Source organism: Leptodactylus fuscus, chromosome 3 (assembly GCF_031893055.1).
Source record: "Leptodactylus fuscus isolate aLepFus1 chromosome 3, aLepFus1.hap2, whole genome shotgun sequence".
Lineage (NCBI taxonomy): Eukaryota > Metazoa > Chordata > Amphibia > Anura > Leptodactylidae > Leptodactylus > Leptodactylus fuscus.
The window spans coordinates 82,417,070-82,441,127 of NC_134267.1; the positions used below are offsets into that span (position 1 = coordinate 82,417,070).

At 40.0% G+C, this 24,058-nt stretch overlaps 1 protein-coding gene across 1 annotated transcript; it reads left to right on the top strand.

Annotated features, from left to right (window-relative positions):
- Positions 1-82: 82 nt before the first annotated feature.
- On the top strand, positions 83-23,419 carry PPIL4 (peptidylprolyl isomerase like 4). Its single transcript, XM_075266612.1, has 13 exons — positions 83-216; positions 1,827-1,894; positions 5,081-5,145; positions 6,788-6,905; positions 11,072-11,214; positions 14,306-14,402; positions 14,519-14,635; positions 14,757-14,881; positions 16,712-16,778; positions 16,943-17,054; positions 19,354-19,450; positions 21,450-21,591; positions 23,125-23,419. Exons 1-13 carry the CDS (start codon positions 147-149, stop codon positions 23,332-23,334), a joined length of 1,431 nt encoding a protein of 476 aa, XP_075122713.1. The 5' UTR covers positions 83-146; the 3' UTR covers positions 23,335-23,419.
- The last annotated feature ends 639 nt before the right edge of the window (positions 23,420-24,058 follow it).

Consider the following 24,058-nt stretch of genomic DNA (forward strand, 5'->3'; position numbering starts at 1 on the left):
TCCGCCCACCAACCCTTCCTTAGAATTGCAACAGGACTTTCCAGAGAAGTGCTGTCACGTGACAGGGACGTCATCGAAGGTCCTGTGCCGCGGTCAAACACAGTGTGGTGAGATTAGGAAGATTCAGTGAGCCTGGGACGTGAGTGATGGCGGTGCTGCTGGAGACCACACTGGGGGACATAGTCATCGATCTCTACACAGAGGAGAGGCCGCGAGGTACTTGGCTAATGCTCATGTGTCTCAGAGCTGCGTCTGCACACAGCCTAGTCTATAGGAAGTGACAGAAGCTCCGTGTACTGCTCAGTGTATACTCCGCAGAGGAGGCCGCCAGTCTGACACACTGTATTACTGGTACCCCATATTCCTGGCTCTGCACCCCAGTATATGAGACCTTGTATGGCCCTGCTGACAAATTCTAATACCCAGCTTGGCATTGTCCTTGGCAGTAAAGAATATGGCATTGGATATTCAGGGCAACTTTTGTAAATTGGTCACACACATAATTTGGTTTGAAAAGACATTTCTTATCTTTTTATTGTATTGGAAAAAGTGACTGGCCACCTTAAAGGGATTCTATCATTTAAAATAACGGTTTTAAGCTAATATCCCATAGGAATAGCCGTGATAAAGGATATTCATCATTTCTTTATCTGGAAGGTCCGCTCCGCCGCTTTAGAATTTTTCTTCTTTATGCTAATTGCCCTCAGACATCACATGTTCCTTTTCTAATTAATAGAACCTCTGTCCTAATATTCACTGGGCATCAGTTCCCTTGACAATTGTCCCTTTCACTATGTAGTTGTGTCTCTTGATACCCAACATCAAATCAGGTGGGAGATGGACACTTCAATAGATATGATGTTAAAGGGATCCAATATCGGACACAACTCACAAGCTAAAGTGGTGCTGTTATCTGAAAGAAAAACCCAATGATCAGACAGCACTGGGGGCGTCCCCAATGCTGCGAGAGAACTCTCCAGCGACGCCTCTATCTTCATCTGGAATGCCTCGCTCTGCATCTTCTTCCGGCTTGGTTTCAAACTTCTAGGCATACGCAGTTGGCTCCATTACTATGTAAGCAGCCACAAAAAAATGGCCGCGGGCATGCACAGTCGGCTCTGCCCGATGGAAGAGCCGGCTGCACATGCCTAGAAGTTTGAAACCCAGGATGGAAGAAGATGCGGAGAGAGGTGTTCCAGATGAAAATAGGAGAGTTCTCTCGCAGCATTGGTTATGCCCCCAGTGCTGTTTGAGGGCTGGGGACCGCCCCCAGTGCTGGGAGAGATCTCATTTGTATACAGAAGAAAACCAGGATTTTTACAAACGGTGTCGCGGAGAAGACATCTAAAGGTAGGAGATGAATACCCTTTCTTAAGGCTATTCCTACGTGTTAGGGAGAAAAAATGGGATTTCAATGATTGGATCCCTTTAATCTTTAGTACAATATTTGGCACAAAGATGATACAACTGCATATCCCAAATGTTAAACTCTTTGTATGTCACTGATATAAAGGGGCCTTTGATGGTTCAGAATTAACAAATCATGGGGTTTTTATTTCAGAAAACAGCACCACTTTAGTTTGTGAGTTGTCTGATATTGCAGCCCAGTTACATTGAAATGTATGAGGCTGAGCTGCAATGCCACACATGACCTATGGACAGAAGTGACACCATTTTTGGAAATGGCATCCATGTTTTCTAATCCTGTTCAGTCCCTTTAATGCTTACATACTGGGTGCATTGGATTGTAAATGCATTTTGAGATGGTTCTTTTGTTTGTTTGTATTTTTTTATAATACATTTATATTTTTTATTTTTTTTTCCAGCTTGCTTGAATTTCCTGAAGCTATGCAAGATAAAATACTACAATTACTGTCTTATTCACAATGTGCAGGTCAGTATACCTATTAATGATTTCTTACTTGGAGAATAGTCATTGAGGCACATTAACTCTCACTGGCATACTACAGATCAGTGCCTCAGTATATAAATCCCAAAGGTGGTACAGCTACTGCACTATACCAGATTGTAGCCGCTGTATGTCACCCAATGTTTCTGAAGGGGTCTTTAGTAAATATATTGCACATAATACGACCTGCAAGCCACCGAGCCCTTGTATAAGAAATCCATAAACTTTGTAGATATCAGGAAAAGTGTCAGGGGCTTTAAAATTCTGACTCTTAGAAATTTTTGGAAGTCATTGCATTGATAAACGTGTCCCACTGTCAGTTCTTATTTATGTCATGCAGAAATAGATCCAATGATTTCCAACACTTATTCTAGGCTCAAGTCGGTCTATAAGAACAGTCTCTTGATAGCTAAAGTCACATTAAAATTCTATTTAATATAAAATGGCTAGTAAACATTACTAACTGCATTGGTGAGAGAGAAGAAAATCTGTGCGGGAGTCATCGTTCCGTAACCTGGTCTGTAAACTAGGCAACCAGCGGTAAACAGTGAGGAGAGGCAAGATATATAAAGCAATGTATTCAACTAGCTTAAAGGGGTTGGCCACTTTCAGCCCAATATTAGAAGACAAATGTTATGATTTGTATAATAAAAAGTTGTAAAACTTTCCAATATAGTTTCTATATCAATTCCGCAGTTTTCTAGATTTCTGCTTGCTGTCATTTATTCTATTACTTCTGGTGGATACAAATCAGTCCATGGTCATGTGATGAACACTTAGGTGCACAGCTCATTATAGTCATGGCACAGTAATAAGACTTCAGCCTGGTAACGAGCTGTGCACCCGTCAGCATTTTATCCACTAGAACAAAGCAGAATGAATGACAGCAAACAAATATCTAGAAAACCAAGAGGAATTGATACAGAAAAGTATATTGGAAAACTGTGAATATTTTTATTATACAAACAATATTGGTCTGAATGTGTCAAATCCCTTTAACCCCTTCCCGCCGATGGCATTTTTTGATTTTCGTTTTTGACTCCCCTCCTTCTAAACCCCATAACTTTTTTTTATTTCTCCGCTCCCAGAGCCATATGAGGTCTTAATTTTTGCGGGACAAATTTTTCTTCATGATGCCACCATTAATTATTCTATATAATGTACTGGGAAGCAGGAAAAAAATTCAGAATGGATTTGAAGAAAAAATGCATTTCTGCGACTTTCTTACGGGCTTTGGTTTTACGGCGTTCACTGTGCAGCCAAAATGACATGCCCCCTATATTCTGTGTTTCGGGACGGTTCCAGGGATACCAAATTTATATGGTTTTATTTACATTTTGACCCCTAAAAAAAAATTCCAAAACTGTGTTAAAAATTTTTTTTTTTCTAAAAGTCGCCATATTCCGACGGCCGTAACTTTTTTATACGTAAGTGTACGGGGATACATAGGGCGTCTTTTTTTGCGGGGCCGAGTGTACTTTTTAGTTCTACCATTTTCGGGAAATGTTATTGCTTTGATCACTTTTTATTCAAATTTTTATCAGAATCAAAACAGTGAAAAAATGGCGGTTTGGCACTTTCGGCTACGGCGTTTACCGAACAGGAAAAATATTTTTATAGATTTGTAGAGCGGGCGATTTCGGATGCGGGGATACCTAACATGTATATGTTTCACAGTTTTTAACTACTTTTATATGTGTTCTAGGGAAAGGGGGGTGATTTGGACTTTTAATACTTTTTATATTTTTTTATATTAACTTTTTTTTTTTTTTTTTTTTTTTTTTTTTTTTTGCATTTATTAGACCCCCTAGGGGTGTTGAACCCCAGGGGGTCTGATCACTAATGCAATGCATTGCAAAAAAAATCATCCTTTCTTTTGCAGGCTGCATAGACCAGCCTGCAAAAGAGAGGATTTGCAGACAAGCCTGGGAGCCTTGTACAGGCTCCTGGCTGTCATGGCAACGGGACGTCGGCCCTGGAGCATGCTCCAGGAGCCGGCGATCCCGGGCAAAATGGCGGCGCATTGGAAAATGGCGCCGGAGGGGTTAATGCCTCCGATCGGTCCGGGGACCGATCGGAGGCATTAGAGCCGGTTGTCTACTGCTTAAAGCAGTAGACACCTGGCGGCTATGGCGGCCGCCCGGCTCCCGGGCGGTCGCCATAGTTACAGACCCGACATGCGCCGTACTATTACGGCGCATGTCGGGAAGGGGTTAAAGAGGACCTTTCACCATTTTGCCCACAGGCAGTTCTATATACTGCCGGAAAGCTGACAGTGCGCTGAGTTCAGCGCACTGTCGGCTTTCCTGATCTGGGCCCAGTGTGAAGAGCTTACAGTCCCGGTACCATAGCTCTTCTATGGTCAGAAGGGCGTTTCTGACACTCAGTCAGAGACGTCCTTCTTCACAGCACAGCCAATCGCGCTGTGCTGTGAGAGCTGGGAGGAACTCCCCCCTCCCTCCCTGATAATGCTCGTCTATGGACGAGTACTGCGAGCAGATGGAGGGGGCGTTCCTCCCCGCTCCACAGTACAGCGCGATTGGCTGTGCTGTGAAGAAGGACGTCTCTGGCTAACTGTCAGAAACGCCCTTCTGACCATAGAAGAGCTACGGTACCGGACCGTAAGCTCTTCACACCGGGCACAGATCGGGAAAGCCGACAGTGCGCTGAACTCAGCGCACTGTCAGCTTTCCGGCAGTATATAGAACTGCCTGTGTGCAAAATGGTGAAAGGTCCTCTTTAAGCTACAAGCTTGAATGTGGTCCTTGAGATGCAAATGCCCCTATAAACCGCTTTAATGTAGCAATGTTTTCTTTTTAACTACTTTTTACATGGGCTAATATAGGGCTGGACGATTAATCGAAAAATAACCAAAACTGAATATCAAGCAGGATAACAATATGATTTTGTTCTCATTGGATATTTTCTATTATTCATATTTATTAAATATTTTTTTTTTTTTTTTTTTTCTATACTGAGGGGATCCCTTTAGACTCCACTGTGTGTTTTTATTATTTATGACAAAGCTTTACTTTTCATCCTAAAATAAAGCTGCTTCTGAAAGCAGACCCATAACCAACATATGCCAAGTGAGATGTTGGTTGTATCTGGGGCACTTTCCCTGTAACATTGGGCCTTTGAAATAGTATTTATTATTTTTTCTTTTTATAGAGAGATTTTATCGTACAAACTGGTGACCCTTCTGGATCAGGTAGAGGAGGAGAATCCATCTTTAGGTACGTAATTTTGTTGATGCATATGAATATGCATTTCCTCTACTTGACCTCCTAACACTTAATGTTAAAATTGCAAAAACTCTCCCAAAAATGTTACTTTTTTTTAATGCAGGTTTTCAATTTATGACTGAAATAAATATATCTGGCACATAACTCTGTACCTTATGTATGTTTTAACCCTTTTAGCGATATTAGATTTAAACTGGTACCATTTTATCCCTGGCTGCATTTCAGTTTTCATGATTTATTTATTTTTAATTTATTTCAGTGGCGCTTTATGAAACCTTATATTTGTGGGTGCATAAGACTTTTTGATCAGCTTTTATTATTTTGAGAGGTGAAATGATCAGAAAATATCACTTCTGGCATCTGAAGTTTATCATGTAAAATACATATCATAGTTATTTGGGGGTTGTTACGGATGTAGTGATACCAATGGTATGCATTTGTTTTATTTCTTTTCATTAACAACGTGGTCAAAAAGTGTGTGGGTTGTTTTTTGTTTTTTTTTGCCAAGGTTCTCTAGCCCACACAGCTAGAGCTGTTTTAAGAGACTGCTATATCTGCAGTTTCTTTGAATGTACCGTATTTTTCGGACTATAAGACGCACTTTTTTCCCCAAAAATTTTTGGGGAAAAGAAGGGTGCGTCTTATAGTCTGAAGGTGGCGCCTGGCATCCGCTGTAATAGAGAGGCGGAAGCCGGCAAGTGATAGACGCCATTACAGGTGCCGGGGCCTGAGACATCGCTGCGCTCCTCTGCCATGCATGAATCCAGCAGCGGGAGGAGTGATGCTATTCCGCTCCTCCGTGCCCCCGCCACTGGCTTCATGCAGGGCAGAGGATCGTAGCGATGTCTCAGGCCCCGGCGTCTATCCCTCCCCGGCATCCGCCTCTCTAGTACAGCGGATGCCGGGTCAGTATCCGTGGCCCCTTCTCCCCCGGGGCCGGTCCCCACCGGCCCCGTACCTGTAAAGTTGCAGGCCGGCTCCTGCGCGGCGATATCGCAGGAGCCGACCTGTTCGGGTGACAGCCGGGAGCCTAATGAGGCTCCCGGGTCTGTCACTGCTATATATTAGTATTGCGGCTGGGTCTATGACCAGCCGTAATACTAATATACAGAATGGACCATAGACGGCAATACACTTGTATTGCCGTCTATGGGACTTGCGATCAAGTGACCGCAGGTTCAAGCCCCCGGGGGGGAATAAAATAGTAAAAAAAAAAAAAAAAAAAAAGCTTTACAAATATGAAATAAATAAAAGTTCTAAATCACCTCCTGTTTTTTTTTCAATACAAGGTGATCTAAGCAATAGATATTCCCCAAAATGGTATAACTAAAAAGTACTTCTGGCCCCGCAAAAAAAAACACTCTATGCGTCCCCGTACAGCTGCAGGGTCACCTGTCAATGTGGCCTTGCAGCTGTTGCAAAACTACAACTCCCATATATTAAATATTTTACCAGTTTTTGCTTCAAAATTTTTTTCCCTATTTTCCTCCTCTAAAACCTAGGTGCGTCTTATAGTCCAGTGCGTCTTATAGTCCGAAAAATACGGTATTCTATAATGCACTTTACTCAAATCTGAGCAGTATAGCTGGAAGCTGTGTTCATTTGTTGTCTCATTTCTTATCTATTATTTCAGTAAATTGTATGGAGACCAGGCATGTTATTTTGAACCTGAAAAAGTGCCAAGAATAAAACACAAGAAGTTTGGAACCGTGTCGATGGTGAACAATGGCAATGATCAGCATGGATCACAGGTGGGAGGGAAAACTCTGTGTAATAACTTCATTACAATCCATGATCTATTCGTGAAGAGATAAATTCGCTATGCTTAACAATTGTTTGCTCCATTAGCCCTTTTATGTGAAAATATCTTGAGTTTTAATTTAACTAACAAGTAAAAAGTCCTACAGAAACTGAGGTTACACCTAAAACTCCTGAAAATAGTTTTGTCTTATGCCTAGTACAGGGTATACTTATACAAAGTGAAAAATTCATTCCCTTCACTTTTTTTAACCTCAAATCAGTGACCTGGCTGGCTATGTGTATGGCAGCCTGACCTGCCAATTCATACGCCAGCTGGAAGTCGCTGATTTCTGTGTAAATCCTTATGTATGCAACCAAGTTTGTTTCTGATGTAGTGCCGAATTTGCAGTGTAATGCACTTGTATGACTTGTATTCCAAGTGCATACCATTATGCATTCACACCTATGGGGGCTTCCGATCCATTCTGTTATGATATGGCGCAGGATAAAGCTTGCTCTATAATAATCTGTCTTCAGAACTGTGTGGATCGGAAGGCCCCATAGATGCATAGCTAAATTCACTTGGATGTCACTTCACGTGTCATCTGAGTGTATTCCGCTGCAAACTCTGCTCCACTTCAGAAGAACAATCTGGTGTTTGCATGGGTTCTAAGTCTAGGAGGGTGTAACATGCAGGTTCTACTTGTCTTCTTTTGTGGCAGTGGGTCTCCCATTGTCTAGGCCGGAAGTGAAGTGGCTCAGGTGACCATTGCAGCCAATCAATGGCTTCAGTAGTCATATGTTGAGTACTGTGACATCACTGCTAATATGTCATTGGTACCCAATATGTGACCACTGAAGTCAATGACTGGCCACAGTGGTCACTTGAGTACCTTCACTTTTGGTCCAACCAGTGTGGACATTAGATGGAACGGGGAACCTAATGAACATTGCTGAATAAAAAGCAGCAAAAAATTTGCTGTGTGTGGGTTGTTTTTTTTTTGTTGTTTTTTTTTTAATTAATAGGTGTCATACTTATACCAAAGTGACAGCACTGTTGCCTGGGGACTAGATTTGTCTATAGTTGCATCTGGGTACATAATGTATCACCACCTGAAAAGAAGCACCCTAAGGCCCCCGGCTAGGGCCGTATCTGCAGCACCGTGAACGCTTTGCGGTTCTTTCTGCAGCGCTTTTAAGAGAAAGTCCTCAGAGTTTTCCTCTGTGGACTTTCTCTTGACATTATATATACGTTTCCATAGAAATAATTGACATTCTGAGATTTGCAAAACTGCAACAGCTTTGCATATCACAGCGTGTCCGTGCTGCGATCTTTTCCACAAAGTGGGGATGGGATTCGCAGAAATCCCATCCACTTTGCCTGCACTGTATAACACCGCAATTTTTCCTGCAGCTTCTCCACTGTGGGAAAATTGTGGTGTTTCCGGTCCGTGGGGCCCTGGCCTAAGGCTGAGGCCCCATGTTGCAGAAACGTAGCTTCTTTTGCTGCAGATTTTGTTGCGGTTTTTCGAGCCAAAACCAGGAGTCGACTGAGCAGAAGGGAGAAGTATAAGAACTTCTTGTATATTTCCCATTCCCTGTGTAGCCATTCTTGGCTTTGGCTCCAAAAATTTAAGCAAAATCTGCAAGAAAACTCTCCCCTTAGGGGGGATCAGCACAGAACCAGTGACATACTGTCCCATGCTGTAATTGATACGGGCAGAATGTCACTGGGAGGCTGGTACTCCTAGTATCATAGATGACTATAAAGCTTGGGTTCAGTACGTTCAAGCCAGTAAATCAGGCTGACATATGGACGTATGCTGCTCCCCTTAGGCCTCCCGCGCAAAAACTGCAGGGATGTGGTTTTCACTGACTGTTCTACGTTAAAAATGAATTGACAGGGCCACAAATGGAAACACATATAGGACCTGCTCCATAATTTGCAACTCTTTCAATTTTGACCCAGACACACAGCTGTAAAAACAACTTCTGTGTGCACAGGTTCATTAAAATATAATAGTCCACAATACTATCCCCTTTGTGGATAAAAGGTATGGTCATGTGCATTACAAGTTATAGTAACTCCATGTGCCTCATATTAATAGCAGTTAACCCCATCATATCATGGAGGTAATAACTAAGTAACTTCATTATTAGTAACCCTTATATAGGGCACACAAGGGTTAATGTGAGTGACATGATGGGGGTTAACTGCTATTAATGTGAGGCACATGGACTTACTGAAACTAAATTAATAACCCCCACATACCTGACATTAATAGGCAGAGTAACCCAGCATCTACCTATGTGCAGGATACAGACGGCAGCTGGCAGGGTCCTTGTGCTGTATAATGTTAGCTCCGCCTCCTGGGCACTCCTCTCCTCTCATTGGTGGACACAGGGCAGCCAGAGAAGGAGGAGCGTCCTGAGAGCAGTGAAGGGACGCTGCCTCACAACTCCTGTCGGTCTTGTCTTGCTAGCGAGATATGTCATGCATGCCAAGTGTGGCACGCGTGCCAGGGGTTGCTGACCCCTGGCCTAGAAACCCAGACCCTTGGCCTCATTTTCATACATGATGGCGCATATTAGCTCTTATGCTCCAATCTTGAGACAGTGGGCAGAAGGAGGAAATCTAGGATGCCTGGGATGGGGAAGTCCCAGATGTTTATGCCAAAAACTGGTGTGAGTTATACCAGAAATCTATACCAGTTCCTACCTGACAGATTTTCTTTCAAGTATATATGAATTATTAAAAATCCTGATCCTTATTCTCGCATGTCTTGTGCCTGTCTGACAATGAATGAATTAATAATATATAATTTTATTTATTTTCCTGCATTTCTACAACAGCAAAGAACGCATTTAGTATTCACATGTAACAAGTGTAGTTTTGGACACAAGAATGACGACTGGTTTTATTTGAACATAAAAGGGTTTGACTATAAATGAACAAGTTAACAAAACAGGAACATTACTCCGCAAATCTGTCTTGAGTTCTGACTTCACCCACTTGTTCTGTGCAAGGGAAATCTCTCTTAGACTAAGGTCCCACTTTGCAGAAATGCAGCTTTTTTTTTTTTTTTTTTTTTTTTCCCTTTTTCTTTTCGCAGTTTTTAAGCCAAAGCCAAGAATGGCTACAAAAGGAATGGGAAATATAGAAGAAGTTCTTATTTTCTCTCTTCTGCTCAATTCACTCCTAAACTTGGCTCAAAGAACTGCAACAAAATGTGCAACATAAAAAGCTGCGTTTCTGCAACGTGGGGCCTTAACATTACACAGAGTTTGATAATGAAATTGACAACTCCGATGGCAACCAGGTATAATTGACGACTATGGCTCTCTTCTCTACCTCCATTCACCAGCTCCCAAGATGGCCACCATCTTCTGTACTTTGTCCTCTGCCTTCACTGGGTTTGGCTCAGACGCTACTATGCCTTATTTTCTGGATGGGAAAAACAGGCATGATCATGAAAACCTGTGTGACTGCTGCTCTCTAGTGGACCAGAATTTGTTTTTGAGAAAACAGAAAGTTATGCTTGTAGTAGTATATGCTATTGATTTACCAAAAATATACAGATCCTGCTTAGATTAAACTTAGTTCAGTGAAAATACAATCTTAGAGAATGTGGGAAATGTTCATTTGTGGAGGTTTTCTATATGTTGCATAGATGTGCACTTGTGGTATTACTATTAACATTAAAAGGGTTATCCAATTTTTAGTATTTATAACCTATCTTTAAAGTCCTACATCCAGGACCCCTGCAGACCTCTTGTACCAAGACAGCTTGGCTCTCGGTAATGTTTACCTACAGCGAGTGTTGCTGCTCATTCATTGTACAGATTGAAACAGCGAGTGTAGGTTCTACCTTGGTGCCCCATAAACTTTAATAAGACAGTGCTGCAGTATCTCCACTCTCCACTGTAGTTCTTATGGCAAGTGGGCAGCGCAGCTAGTGGTATGTAAATTGTACTAAGAGCCACACTGTCTGAGAACAGATACGATCCCTAGGATCCCCCCAAATCCAACACTGATTGCCTATCTTAAAGATGTGTGATGAATCATAGAAAGCAGATAACCCTTTTAAGCTGTAAACTCATTTGGAACGTGTGAAATTTGATGTTGAATAAATATAACTAAAGATTAATAAACTAGCCATCATGCCTTTGTTTGTAGTTCCTTTTAACTACAGGAGTAGACTTGGATTATCTAGATGGGGTGCATACTGTTTTTGGGGAAGTGACAGAAGGAATGGATGTGCTGAAGAAGATCAATGAGACGTTTGTGGATAAAGACTTTGTTCCTTTCCAAGATATACGGTATGTTGAACAAATTCAGTTTTTCATTATATTTCATAATACATTAAACTTACATTTTACAATGTTTAACTCTTTGCTGACATCCACACTTTAAGGGCCCATTCAGATGGAGTAACGTGCCGCGTGACCTGGCCACAAAATAACGCGGCGTTTACGATCCACGCTCCCATTGAAATCAATGGGAGCGTATACGGCCTGCAAAATCTCACACGGCGTATACGTGCCAGGTCACTCAGCACGTTACGCCGTGTGAATGCACCCTAAAGATGGTGCGATGTTTAATTGGATTTCTCTTCCCTGAAATAGGTGGCATCCTGCAAGTGTAAATATTTTAATTTTGCTAGGATAAGCAAAACTGTAAATTTGTGGCATCGTCACCACACACAGAATATAGGTAAAACGTAAGTTTGGCTACACAGTGAACACTGTGAAAACAAAGCTCCATTTGAAGCTGTGAGTTTAAAAAGAAAAAAAAAAGCTGCAATGGGAAGGGGCTAAAGGTGTACAAAGTTTTCAAGCCTCATGTGACACTTCATACATTTAGCACAAATTACAGCGACACAGACTCCAAAAACTGACTTTATAAATTCCCCTTCTGATAAATGTCCTCTAGTGTGTCAGAAGCAGAAAAAATGGGCCAGTTTAATTTGGACTGTGGCGTTAGAGTTCATAGAAATGTAGGACTCAAATTCCAGCTTCAAAATGAACAGTTTACCATTTTAAATAATTAACTCCTTCCCGACATCTGCTGTACTAGTACCGCGGATGCCAGGTGATTAAACATGGCGGCCGCTCAGGAGCCGGGTGGTTGCCATAACTGCTGGGTGTCTACTGTTTTATATAGTAGACACCTAGCACTAATCATGTTTGCTTTTTTTCAAGATGGTTTCAGTGTGAAACCTAGCGCTAATGCCTGCAATTGGTGCCCACACTGATCACGGGCATTAAGCCATCTGGCGCCTCTGTCAAAGCTGGACCGAGGCACCATTCTCCCAGAATTCACTCGGAGCCAGCTCATATATACACATTTATGTATCCCTATGTCCAAAAACGCCCGGTCTACAAATCTATAAAAATATTTTTCCTGTACGTTAAACACTGTAGTGGGGGGAAAAGTCAAGTGCCAAACTGCCGTTTTTTTTCACTGTTTTGCCTTTGATAAAAATCTGAATAAAAAGTTATCAAAGCAATAGTAATTCCCCATAATGGTATAACTGAAAAGTACACCTGTTCCCGCATAAAAAGACTCTCTATACATCCCTGTACACAGAAGTATAAAATTTTGGCACAGTTTTGGATTTTTGCTGAGGGGTTAAAATGTAAATCAAACCATGTAAACTTTGTATTCCCTGAATCCTACCAGAACATATAATACAGGTGACATGTTGTTTTGGCTGCACAGTGAATACTGTAAAAGAATTAATCCCGTAAGAAAGTCGCACAAATACACTTTTTCTACAAATACACTTTCTCCATACAGGGCAGTTGCCGGCTGTATAATACATCCAGCACCCGCCGCTAACAGCAGCAGTCGGTGCCCGTACCGATCGCTGCTATTAACCCTTTAGATGCTGCGGTCAAACGGGACTGCAGCGTCTAAATTGTGCAGGCGGCACGGGCGCTGCCATTTTTCGCCGATCGCCGCCCTCCTGAACGTCACCAGAGGGCGGCGATCAGTTGCTATGACAACCGGAAGCCTATTGGTTCTAGAGGCAGCGTTTGATAGAACTGATGGCATTTTGCTATTCACTGCATTACAGTAGTATTGCAGTGAATAGTATGAGTGATCAGACACCCTAGATTTCAAGGTACCTAAAGGGTCTGATCATAAATGTAAAATAAGAAAAGTTTTTTAAAAGTATTAACTAACAAAAAAAATTACAAAAGTTCAAATCACCCCCCCACCTTTCCCTAGATCAGATATAAAAGTAAATAAAGAAAAGTAAACTTAAACACATTAGGTATCCCACGCTCCAAAATGCCCGAACTATTAAAATATTTATCCTATACTGTGACCGGTCTAGCAGCAATAGAAAAAAAAATAAATAAAAAATAGCCAGATAGCGTTTTTTTAAAACACTCTTTCAAACCATCAGATCTTTCTCCAAATGATCTCAATAAAAACGTCATCTTGTCCCACATAAAAAGACACAGCACCCAGATCCATATATATATATATAAATATGACAGTTACAGGTGTCACAACATGGCGACATAATGTTATTTTTTTTTTTCTATTTTGCAAAGGTTTTTTTTTTTAAAGGTATGAAAACATTATAAATACTATATAAATTTGGTATCACCGTGTTCGTACTGACATGCAGAACACAGGTAACATGTAATTTTTACCAAACCGTGACCACTGTAAAAATTAAACCCATATGAAAATGGCGCAAATGCATTTTTTTTTTTCTCCTGAATTTTCTTGTTTTCAGCTTCCCAGTGCATTGCACAGAATATTGAATGGTGCCATTATAAAGTACAATTTGTCCCGCAAACAATAAGTCAGCATGTGACTCTGAAACTGAAAAATGAAAATGTTATGGCTCTTAAAATGGGAGGAGGCAAAAATGAAAATGCTAAACCAAAAAATGGCCTGGTTCTTAAGGGTTTAAGCTTATTGGCAATTGTTTAGGTCACACCCCTTTTAAAGTAGGAGTGTGTGTTAGGCGAACCTTACAAGGTTCACCTGGCAGCTTTTGTTCAGATCAAACCCGTCCGAATTGAAACTGCTATTGTATGCTGGGGTCTCTTAAGCAGAGGCACAGGGGAACTTATCAAACATTAAAAAAAATAGTGTTACCAACCTCTCCTGGACTCCAGTGTGACTCTTTATTCCTTGGGTCTTCTGCATAATGTCAGGGACCGCTGAGGCCTATGATTTGTCAAACTCGCAACTCCCAGGTTTTAAAGGATTTGCTGTTAATGTCTTGGTGGCAGGTTCCATAGGAGAGCTTCAGAGTTCTTTTGGAGCCAATCTCTTGATTGATAGCATGTATGGGGTCTACACAATATTAGGCAGGTGGTTTTACTAGAGGAAGTATCTTTTTCCTGAGATTAATAATCTTTTAACTGTGTTAATGTTTGATAGCATAAACCATACTGTTATTCTGGATGACCCATTTGATGACCCACCAGGCCTACCTATCCCTGATCGTTCCCCAGAACCTACAAAAGAACAGCTAGATGTAAGTATTGGAGTGATGCAGTCGTGCTCATGTGTGATGGTTTTATCTTTTTACATCTTGTAACTTATCTTTGTTCTGCTGTTGTCTATGTAACCATTACTTTCTCATAATCTCAGAGTGGCCGTATAGGTGCTGATGAAGAAATTGATGACAACAAAGGCAAATCAGTCGAGGAAATTGAAGAACAACTTGCTGAGAAGGAAGCTAAAACCAGAGCTGTTCTTTTGGAAATGGTAAGAATATACTATTGGAAAATGCCATGATACTGTAAATGTGAATGTTCATGGGGGATTTGTTTTAGAAATTCCATTATATAACCTAAGATATCAACAAAGTATATATGATTTCTCAAAGGTTGGTGATATACCAGATGCAGATGTAAAACCTCCTGAAAATGTACTCTTTGTGTGTAAATTGAATCCTGTTACAACGGATGAAGATTTGGAGATCATCTTTTCAAGATTTGGAACAATTAAGAGGTATTTTCTTAATCTAGACCAGGAGTAGGCAACCATCGACACTCCAGCTGTTGTAAAACTACAACGCCAAGCATGCATACTTGATCTGATGTTCTTGGATCTCCCATGGAAGTGAACATGTTGGGAGTTGTAGTTTCACAGCAACTGGAATTGCTGACCCCTGATTTAGACGTTTTATACTTGTATATTCTATTCAACAGTATAAACAAATACGTTACAAATGTGTGAATAGAAAGAAATTTAAAATTTAGTTGCAGTTTGTGATATCATTAGTAAATGTATACATACATATGTTAGGATAGATTCCTTTAGGAAAGGATCATGGTCCTAAAGTCTTTAACTTCCTTCACACTAGTGCCCATTTACAAAGTAGGGATACGCTAAAAAAGTATCTGTAATATGTTTGGTATGGTGTGTGTGTGGGGGTCTTGGGGTCGTTATAAAAGGCTGCAGAGCCTGCACTTCAGTGCAGATCCTAGGAGCAAGTGGAAGTACCTGGGTCTGTCCTAACTCCTGATAAAACTGTAATGTGCTCTTATTGTTGAGTTGTATTTTATTTTGTACCTGAAGTGAGGGTTTATTTATTTTGCTGTGGTGCGTTCCCCCCCAACTAAGCTGGCTTGCTACATTTTGTGTCCCTGTCTCTGACTGGTTGGGTCAGCACTATTGCTGCTACCGAACCACCTTCCTCACACCAGACAAACTACTGTTACCATCATCATGTTACCACATGTTTCATGTGTCATTTTTAACTGATGTGAAATATCAGAAAGTATGGTACTCTGTAAGAAAAATTAATAAACCACAGTGATTTATATTATACTCCTCACAAGTCTGTCTTGTCACTAGAGATGTTAAGTTAATAAATGTTCCCTATGCTGTAGAGAATTTCTTGGCCTGTGTTGAGTCTTCAATGCATTCAATCCATTTAGAATGAGATTTGGCTTTTACAAAACTGTGGTAAGAGATGGTGCTCCATTGCAGATTAATTTACAAATGCATCTTACGCTAGGTTCACAATAGCGTTCAGCAGTCCGTTCTGTGGTTTCTGTCTTCTGCATGCAGAAGACGGAAACCTGTCAGATCGGGTCCGGCCGTGAGCACCGGTTAGTGTTTTATGCTCTCTGCTGCGAAACCGTTTTTTTGTTTTTTTTTTAAATCTGACACAGACTGCATGTCCGACTCTGTCCGGTTTAAAAAAAAACCAGTTTCGCGGCGGAGAGCATAAAACGCTCACCAGCGCTCACGGCCGGACATCTTTCAAACCCGTTCAAATGAATGGGTTTGGAAGAGTCTTGCAGGTTTCCGTCTCCTGCCCTGTTTTGTGCAGGAAACCGAAACCTGCAGCACGGAGACCGGGCGCAGATGTGAACGAGCCCTTAATAAATTAGAATATCAAGTTCATTTCTGTTAATGTTGATGATTATGGCTTACAGCTCACTGTGAAATTTGCCCGATGAGGTCTCTGTCTTAACTTTTGACCCCTAACTTTGCTCAAACAGAAATCTCAGCTGACAACTAAATAAAATGAACACCGAGCTGATCAGATAGATATGTCTTTAATCGACACAATCACCCTGCTGTGTATGAGAATACAGGAGACAAACTAATAAAATCCAATTAGAAGTCTGTAGTCAAAAGTATAACCACTTCAGTGTAAAAAAAAAAAAAAAATGCCCATATGTGCCAAGAAAATCTAGCAGGAACTTGAATTAGAAATTTGGATGTGGATATTAAAAATAGTTGCTGTAAGGCATCAATATAATTCAGATATCCAAACTGTAACACTTCTGTTTTTGTTTTTTGTTCTTTCCCCTCTCTATTTCCTAGTTGTGAAATAATACGGGACTGGAAGACTGGGGAATCGCTGTGTTATGCATTTATTGAATTTGAAAAGGTATAGTGTGGTTTTGTTTTATTTATTGTTTTTTTTTTACATCAGTAATGAATGTCAATGTCTATATTATATCATTATATATCAGTAATATGGTGTGTTGTTTGTGTGTGTGTGTGTTTTTTTTTTTTTTGTTTTTTTTTAAAATTCTGTTTCCTCATTTTCAGGAGGAAGACTGTGAGAAGGCCTATTTTAAGATGGATAATGTACTTATTGATGACAGGCGCATTCATGTGGATTTCAGTCAGTCTGTTGCTAAAGTAAAATGGAAAGGGAAAGGTATTGTACCATGATTTACAATGCAGAGAACCTTTTTCATTTTGACTGTAAACCTATGTATACAAGTGAAATTATTAAATTTGTGTATATACTAAAAGTAAATCTAGATGGAAAATGTCATGTGACCCATATAAAAATTTTCAAATTGTGCAAAGTGGAAAGTGAAGGTTACACTAAGTATTAACTGAGCAATCAAGTGCCAAACTGTATTTTCACTTTTTTTTTTTTTTTTTTTTTTTTTTTTGCTCTGATAAAAATTTTAAAAAAGTGATCAAAGCAATAGACATTCCCCAAAATGGTAGAAGTACAAAGTACACCCGGCCCTGCAAAAAAAAAAATGCCCTATGCATCCCCATACAGAGAAGTTACGGGTAACAGAATATGGAAACTTTTAGAAAAAATATGTGGCACAGTTTGGGATTTTTAAGGGGTTAAAATGTAAATAAAACCATATAAATTTAGTATTCTCGGAATCATACCAAAACATAGAATACAGATATGCCATTTTGGCTGCACAGTGAACGCCATAAAAATGAAGCCCATAAGTCTCACAAATGCACTTTTTCTGCAAATCCACCCCATTCAGAATTTTTTTTTTTTTCAGTTTCCCAGTACATTGTGCAGAATAATTAATGGTAGCATGATGAAAAACAACCTGTCCTGCAAACATTAAGACCTCATATGGCTCTGACAGCAGAAAAATAAGTTATGGGGTTTGGAAGGGGGTTGGGGGGAGTCAAAAACGAAAATCGAAAAATGCCCGCGGCGGGAAGGGGTTAAAGGGGTTGCCCACTTTAAAACAAGTTTATGTAAATGCCTTTCAGTGATTGTGTTACATCACTTATTAGTAGGTGCTTCTGGCACCTCTGCAGGGCTCTCATCCATAATATGGTGCCAGGCGAAGTAGCATGTGATCATTGCGTCACTCAGCCTCTTCCATACTAACTCGCTGCCTTCTGGAAACCAGTGGAAGCTCCATAACCTGTTGCCATGTTATTGGCAGGAGCTCCTTGCTGATGAAATGGGGCGAGCAGAAATGCAGGGGGTGTAGAAGTAGTCCCAGATGCACCTATTACTAAGTGACATAACTCTATCATTCAAGGGGTTTTAGTTTGTTTTTTTTCTCATCCCTATTGAAAATGTGTGCCTTGTGGAGAGACACTTGCAAATCTGTGATTTGCCATTGTAGCCCACATAGGATTTAATACTACACAAATCACAGGTAGCGTCTAAAAATAGCTACCCCTACAAAGACAAAATAGCCTACAGGGAGTGTAAGTGATGTAATCTATTTGAGTCAGAATGGAGAGCCACTCTGTGACATTGACTCTCTTTGTAGCAGACAACCATCCATGTATTAACAGAAGAAAAAAAAACAAAAAAAAAAACATGAAATACTCCAGCACACATGAAGATCAACAATCTAAAACTTCAATCAATGCATTAAAAAAAAAATAAAAAAAAATGGCTTGACTATGACCTAAGAAACACGTAAATGCCATGGTGGCCGACGTTTTGGATTTCAATCCATTGATTAAAAGTGACGTTTTATATTTTTGACACTCACTTGTGCTGGACCATTTCATGTTTGTTTACCAGTCCTGCAAACCAGTTCCTTGCACATGGGCTGGTGAGCGTTTTTTTTCTTTGTATATTACATTTCATGTGATAAAGTCATAGTCGCGTTTATGACTAATTGACCAATAATCCCGGGTAACTGTTGTTGTCCTGATTAATTAGGCTGAGTGCCAAGCAGTAATGAAGTTACACCACTCTGTATTGGTATTCGTTGTTTTCTCAACCAAAGAATGTGTGCTGACGCACTTTTTATTGAGAACACAGGGTTTAAATAGAAGCAGAGAAAGGAAGTGATATAGCAACAATGTAAGTTTTCATACTAATTCCTGATTGGTATGATACATCTCAATCAAACAGAAAAAATTTAAGCAGTACCAATAGCCAGCTGTTCCTGCTCCTGCGTGGTAGCCTTGGGGAGCTGTCTTGTGGCAGTAAGCCAAGCATTTGTTTTTGTTTTGTTTTTTTGGATACAGGAGCCATCTTATCATTATACCAGTTTCAAGCATAAGAAACTATATCTAGCATTCAACTTTTAAGGATAGCAATGTTTTTTTATTTTTATACATTACATAATTATAAAGTTCATACATGTATTACTTAGATGGCCATTCATCTGAAGGTTCCCTTGTAAGGTTTCATTTTCCAAATCAGTCAGCTGATGGCTGCTGCAGAGCAAACTCAAAGGTGTCAGTAAGTAAAATAATTCTGTTTTGATTTTCAGGTGGAAAATATACCAAGGATGATTTTAAAGAATATGAGAATAATGCAGCAAAATCTTCCAAGTTGGCCCTGAAAGACAAAGCTAAACCCAAACAAGAGTATCTTTTTCACAACCCAAATGTATTGTATCGCATAGACTTATAAATATTAGTAATAATTATTCATTTTTTTAAAGGGTATTTGCACTAGACATTTTTGCTTCAGAAAGGAGCCTGCACAAACTTTACCATCCATTCTTTTTCACAATTGTCTCTATGTAGAATTCTTGGGGGGGGGGGAATCCCCCCAAAAATAAATAAATAAATAAAAAAAATAAAAGTAAAAAATATATATTTATATACACATATTCAGAGACGTAGCTAGGAGTTCAGTAAAGGGTGGGGTGAGAGCGAACATGTCTAAGTGGATCTCCAACTTGGACATGTTTGTTTACTGATGCTATCAGTATTCGGTGACCGGAGCTGTGCAGACGATTTTAAATGAATACAGTACAGTAACATTTAGTGACTTACAAGTGACATCTCTGACTAATCGTTCGCAATTACCTGGGACACTAGGATCAGCTGTTTGAATGAATTGAGGTATCTGTGTAAACACAATGACACCTGCTCTGTTTACACAGTCATTCATTTCATAGTGGCCATGTAATGTAACTACAGCCTCGTCCTATACACGTCTGAGACAAGACAGTAATTACATCACACGCCCACTATAAACAGACAGCGTGTGATATACACGGGCGCTTTGGCCCCTTGTATTGAAAACAGAAAGTCCACAGGGAAAACCTCTGCAGACCTTCTGTGAAAAGCGCTGTGGGAAAAACCACAATGTTACCGCTATGGTTTTTGCTACAGCCTGCTATGAGGGCCCTTACTCTTAATAAAGCCCAAGTACCACTTTATATGAATTAATTGATCCTCATATTTTGCCCCTGATATAAATACTGTGCCCCTAATGACCCCTTATATAAATGACCACCCCCTTATGTTCATAATGTCTCTTAATATAAATGATTCCCCCGTAATGACCTTTTATATAAATAACCTCTCCCCTATATTCATAATGTAATAACTCTTATATAAATGACTCCCTGCCCCAATGTTCATAATGCTATTTATATAAATGACACCCCCATGCTCCCAATGAATCCTCCCTTATAGTTAATTTCCCCCCTCCTAACAAATCTTTATACTATTAATATACCCACAACTGCACTAAAAAAAAAACAAAAGTGATGTGGTCCTACATGTGATCCGGATGAATGGAGCCGCCACCTCCCCGTACATGCACAGGATGTCTCTGTCTCAATGCAAGAGACACAGCGCAATATTGCGAAGTCATCGTGCCGCCCGTGCTAAGAAGCAGACATCCGTCTGTGGTCTCAGGGTCTTGTAAACGGTAGTCCCTGTTGGCTTGTGCTTTACGAGACTTATGTTGTAGGATACGTTTTAACTAGATTGGTGTCTGCAAACACTGATCTAGTTGAAAATAAAGGATGTATTAATGGTAGCCGCAGGGTGGGCCGCATACACAGCAGCGGCACAGCACATGTGTGTTTCTTCTGAAAGAGTCATAGTTATATTTTATATAATGTATGATTATATATTTAGAATGTATAAGAGGCACACATGCAACTAATAGAATTATAGTCTCTTACCAGCAGGTTTTTCTTTTGAAACCAAAGCAGTGCTCCACCCAGCTGAAAGAAAGCACTTGATCCGGGTTTTAATACACTGTCCAAACACAGCAGTGTTTAAAAGTACATCCTTTTATTAGTCGGGAATTAAAACCATATATACCATGGCAAACCTCTAACATCCACACAGCGCACCCTTAGGGAGCACCGGTTTACACACTTCAGTTGTTATTCATAACCATTAGGTCTGACATGCGTAAACCAGTGCTCCCCAGGGATGCACTGCATGGATATATATTGATCTTAATGGATAATAAAATGATGGACTTGACAGTGGGGTGTTTTTGTTTTTTTTTTGTTTTTTTTTTTTGTTTTGTTTTTTTATACTAATCCCTAAAAAGATGTAACAGATCAAATGAGTAAACAGTTTCCCTGTCAAAAATTCTTAACGGTCTTGGCAGCAAATACGAGCTGGTATTGGATGATGAGACAGAATACACCAGTAGTGATCAGCGGCATTCTTCTAAGCACAAAAAAGAAAAGAAACGTCACTATTCGGATGATGATTATGAAGATGATGATAGAAGAATGAAGAAATCAAAGGTATTACTGATTGTATTCCTATTAAGCACTTTGCTTTTCTGATATTATATATTTTTATTTTTCTCTCTGCTCAACAATGGTCCTATATGCGGAATGTTAGTTATTTATATCAATTCAGTTGTTTTTTTTTGTTTTTTTTTGTTTTAAAAAAAAATAAATTCATAACCAGGCTGATATGATAAAACAACAACAACAGCTTAGCTGTATGAGAGTGGGAAGACCCATGATTTTTTGGCCTTTTTTCAAGCTAATAGCAACAGTCTTCAGCCACCCCAAAATGCGGCCATGACTAGATGGTCAGATAATGGACCATATATAGCTGTTCTCGGCAACACTGGTGGCAGACTAATATTCAAGGGTTAGTTAGTCTACTTGGCATCTATCAGTAAGCCCCACCTTTAATAATGAACAATATCAGTCAGACAGCAGCCCCAAGGCAATAGTAATAAGGTAGTAAAAAATATTAAATGAAACCCTTTCATATAGCTCTTGTCTTTATTACAAAGAAAAGTCAGTTTATCAACTTGGTCCACTGAATTTGACAGAAAAAAAAAACGCAAAGACAATAAACTTTTCATACTTATCCTGGTTCAGTCTTTCCTCCTCTCATGGTGTAAACAATCAGCCAATTAAATCTGGTAATCCTTTTTTGATATATGGAGCCCCAGGACAGGCCAAAGTGTGACACATCTCAGGGATTCCTCCTATTGAAGGGATCCCCACATTCAACAGTTTAATAACACTCATTGCAAGACTGCAATCCACTCCTTAGGCAATCAACAATTCCATCACTGACTGAAGGAGGTCTGGAGTGCAACAATGAGTCCTGCTCACCCCCTCTCCCTGGGTACAGGGAATGGTGTATAATGTCCCTAATGAACATTAGTTACTGTTGTATATCTGTGTATAAACTCAGCCGAAATGTATTTGGACTGAACTGGCCAAACCTAAGACAGAACAAAACTTGACACTAACCTTAGACAAGCTCTTTAAAGGGATATTCTCATTAAAATCCTGTTTTTAGCTAAACCCACGTAGGAATAACCTTAACCGTTCCTTAGATATCCTGGTTTTTATCCATACACTTTGTGTCCCCCGATGCTGCGTAAAAACTATCTGGCGCCGCCTTCTTCTGTTTGCTACCCCCACCTCTTCTTTCCTGTTAAGCCACAGGAAAATTATGATGGGCATGTTCAGTCAGCGCTTCTTGAAGACATGACGGGACAAGAAAGAAGAGGCGCTGGATAGTTTTCTCGCAGCACTGGGGACGCCCCCAGTACTGTAAGAAAACTAATTAGCATATGGATAGAAACCGGGATATCGAAGGAATGGCGGTGCGAAGAAGACATCTAAAGGTAGGGGAAGAATAGTCTTTCTTAGAGTTATTCTGACGTGGGTTTAGCTTCAAACAGGATTCTTATGATAGAATCCCTTTTAACTCTGACTATAAACTGATTATATGTTTTATTGTTATTTTTTGAAGTCTCTTACCTATCTCAGATTTTGATCCTCCTTTTTAATTATTTTGACAAGGAGGCACACCACAGGAAACATGAAGATGATTACTGTAGAGAAAAGAAGAAAGGTGAGAAGAAGGATCGCAGAAGTCGTAGTCGATCTCGGGAGCGCTACCACAGCTACAAAGATAAATCAAGAGAAGAAACAAGGGATAGAGACAGGAATAGGAAAAGAGATAGAAGTCCGAAACAGAACAGCAGAACTAAATATCGAGACAGAGACTAAAAAGCCAAGAGTATATTTCATTAATTCTGTATGCAAACTTGCATTATTTACAATAAACATCCTGATTTTTTTTATTTTTTCTCATACAAACAAGTTGTCCTATTGTACAGTGACAAAGACTTGCTAAGCTAAATCCACCAGAATTCTAGCTTAACAGATGGCAAAAAAAACTGCTGTACATACAGTGTTGGCCAAAAGTATTGGCACCCCTGCAATTCTGTCAGATAATACTCATTTTCTTCCAGATAATGATTGCAATCACAAATTCTTTGGTATTATCTTCATTTAATTTGTCTTCAATGGAAAACCACAAAAAGAATTGTCAAAAAGCCAAATTGGATATAATTCCACATCAAACATAAAAAGGGGGTGGACAAAAGTATTGGCACTGTTTGAAAAATCATGTGATGCTTCTCTAATTTGTGTAATTAACAGCACCTGTTACTTACCTGAGGCACCTAACAGGTGGTGGCAATAACAAAATCACACTTGCAACCAGTTGAAATGGATTAAAGTTGACTTAACCTCTGTTCTGTCTCCTTGTGTGTACCACATTGAGCATGGAGAAAAGAAAGAAGACCAAAGAATTGTCTGAGGACTTGAGAAGCAAAATTGTGAGGAAGTATGAGCAATCTCAAGGCTACAAGTCCCTCTCCAAAGACCTGAATGTTCCTGTGTCTACCGTGCGCAGTGTCATCAAGAAGTTTAAAGCCCATGGCACTGT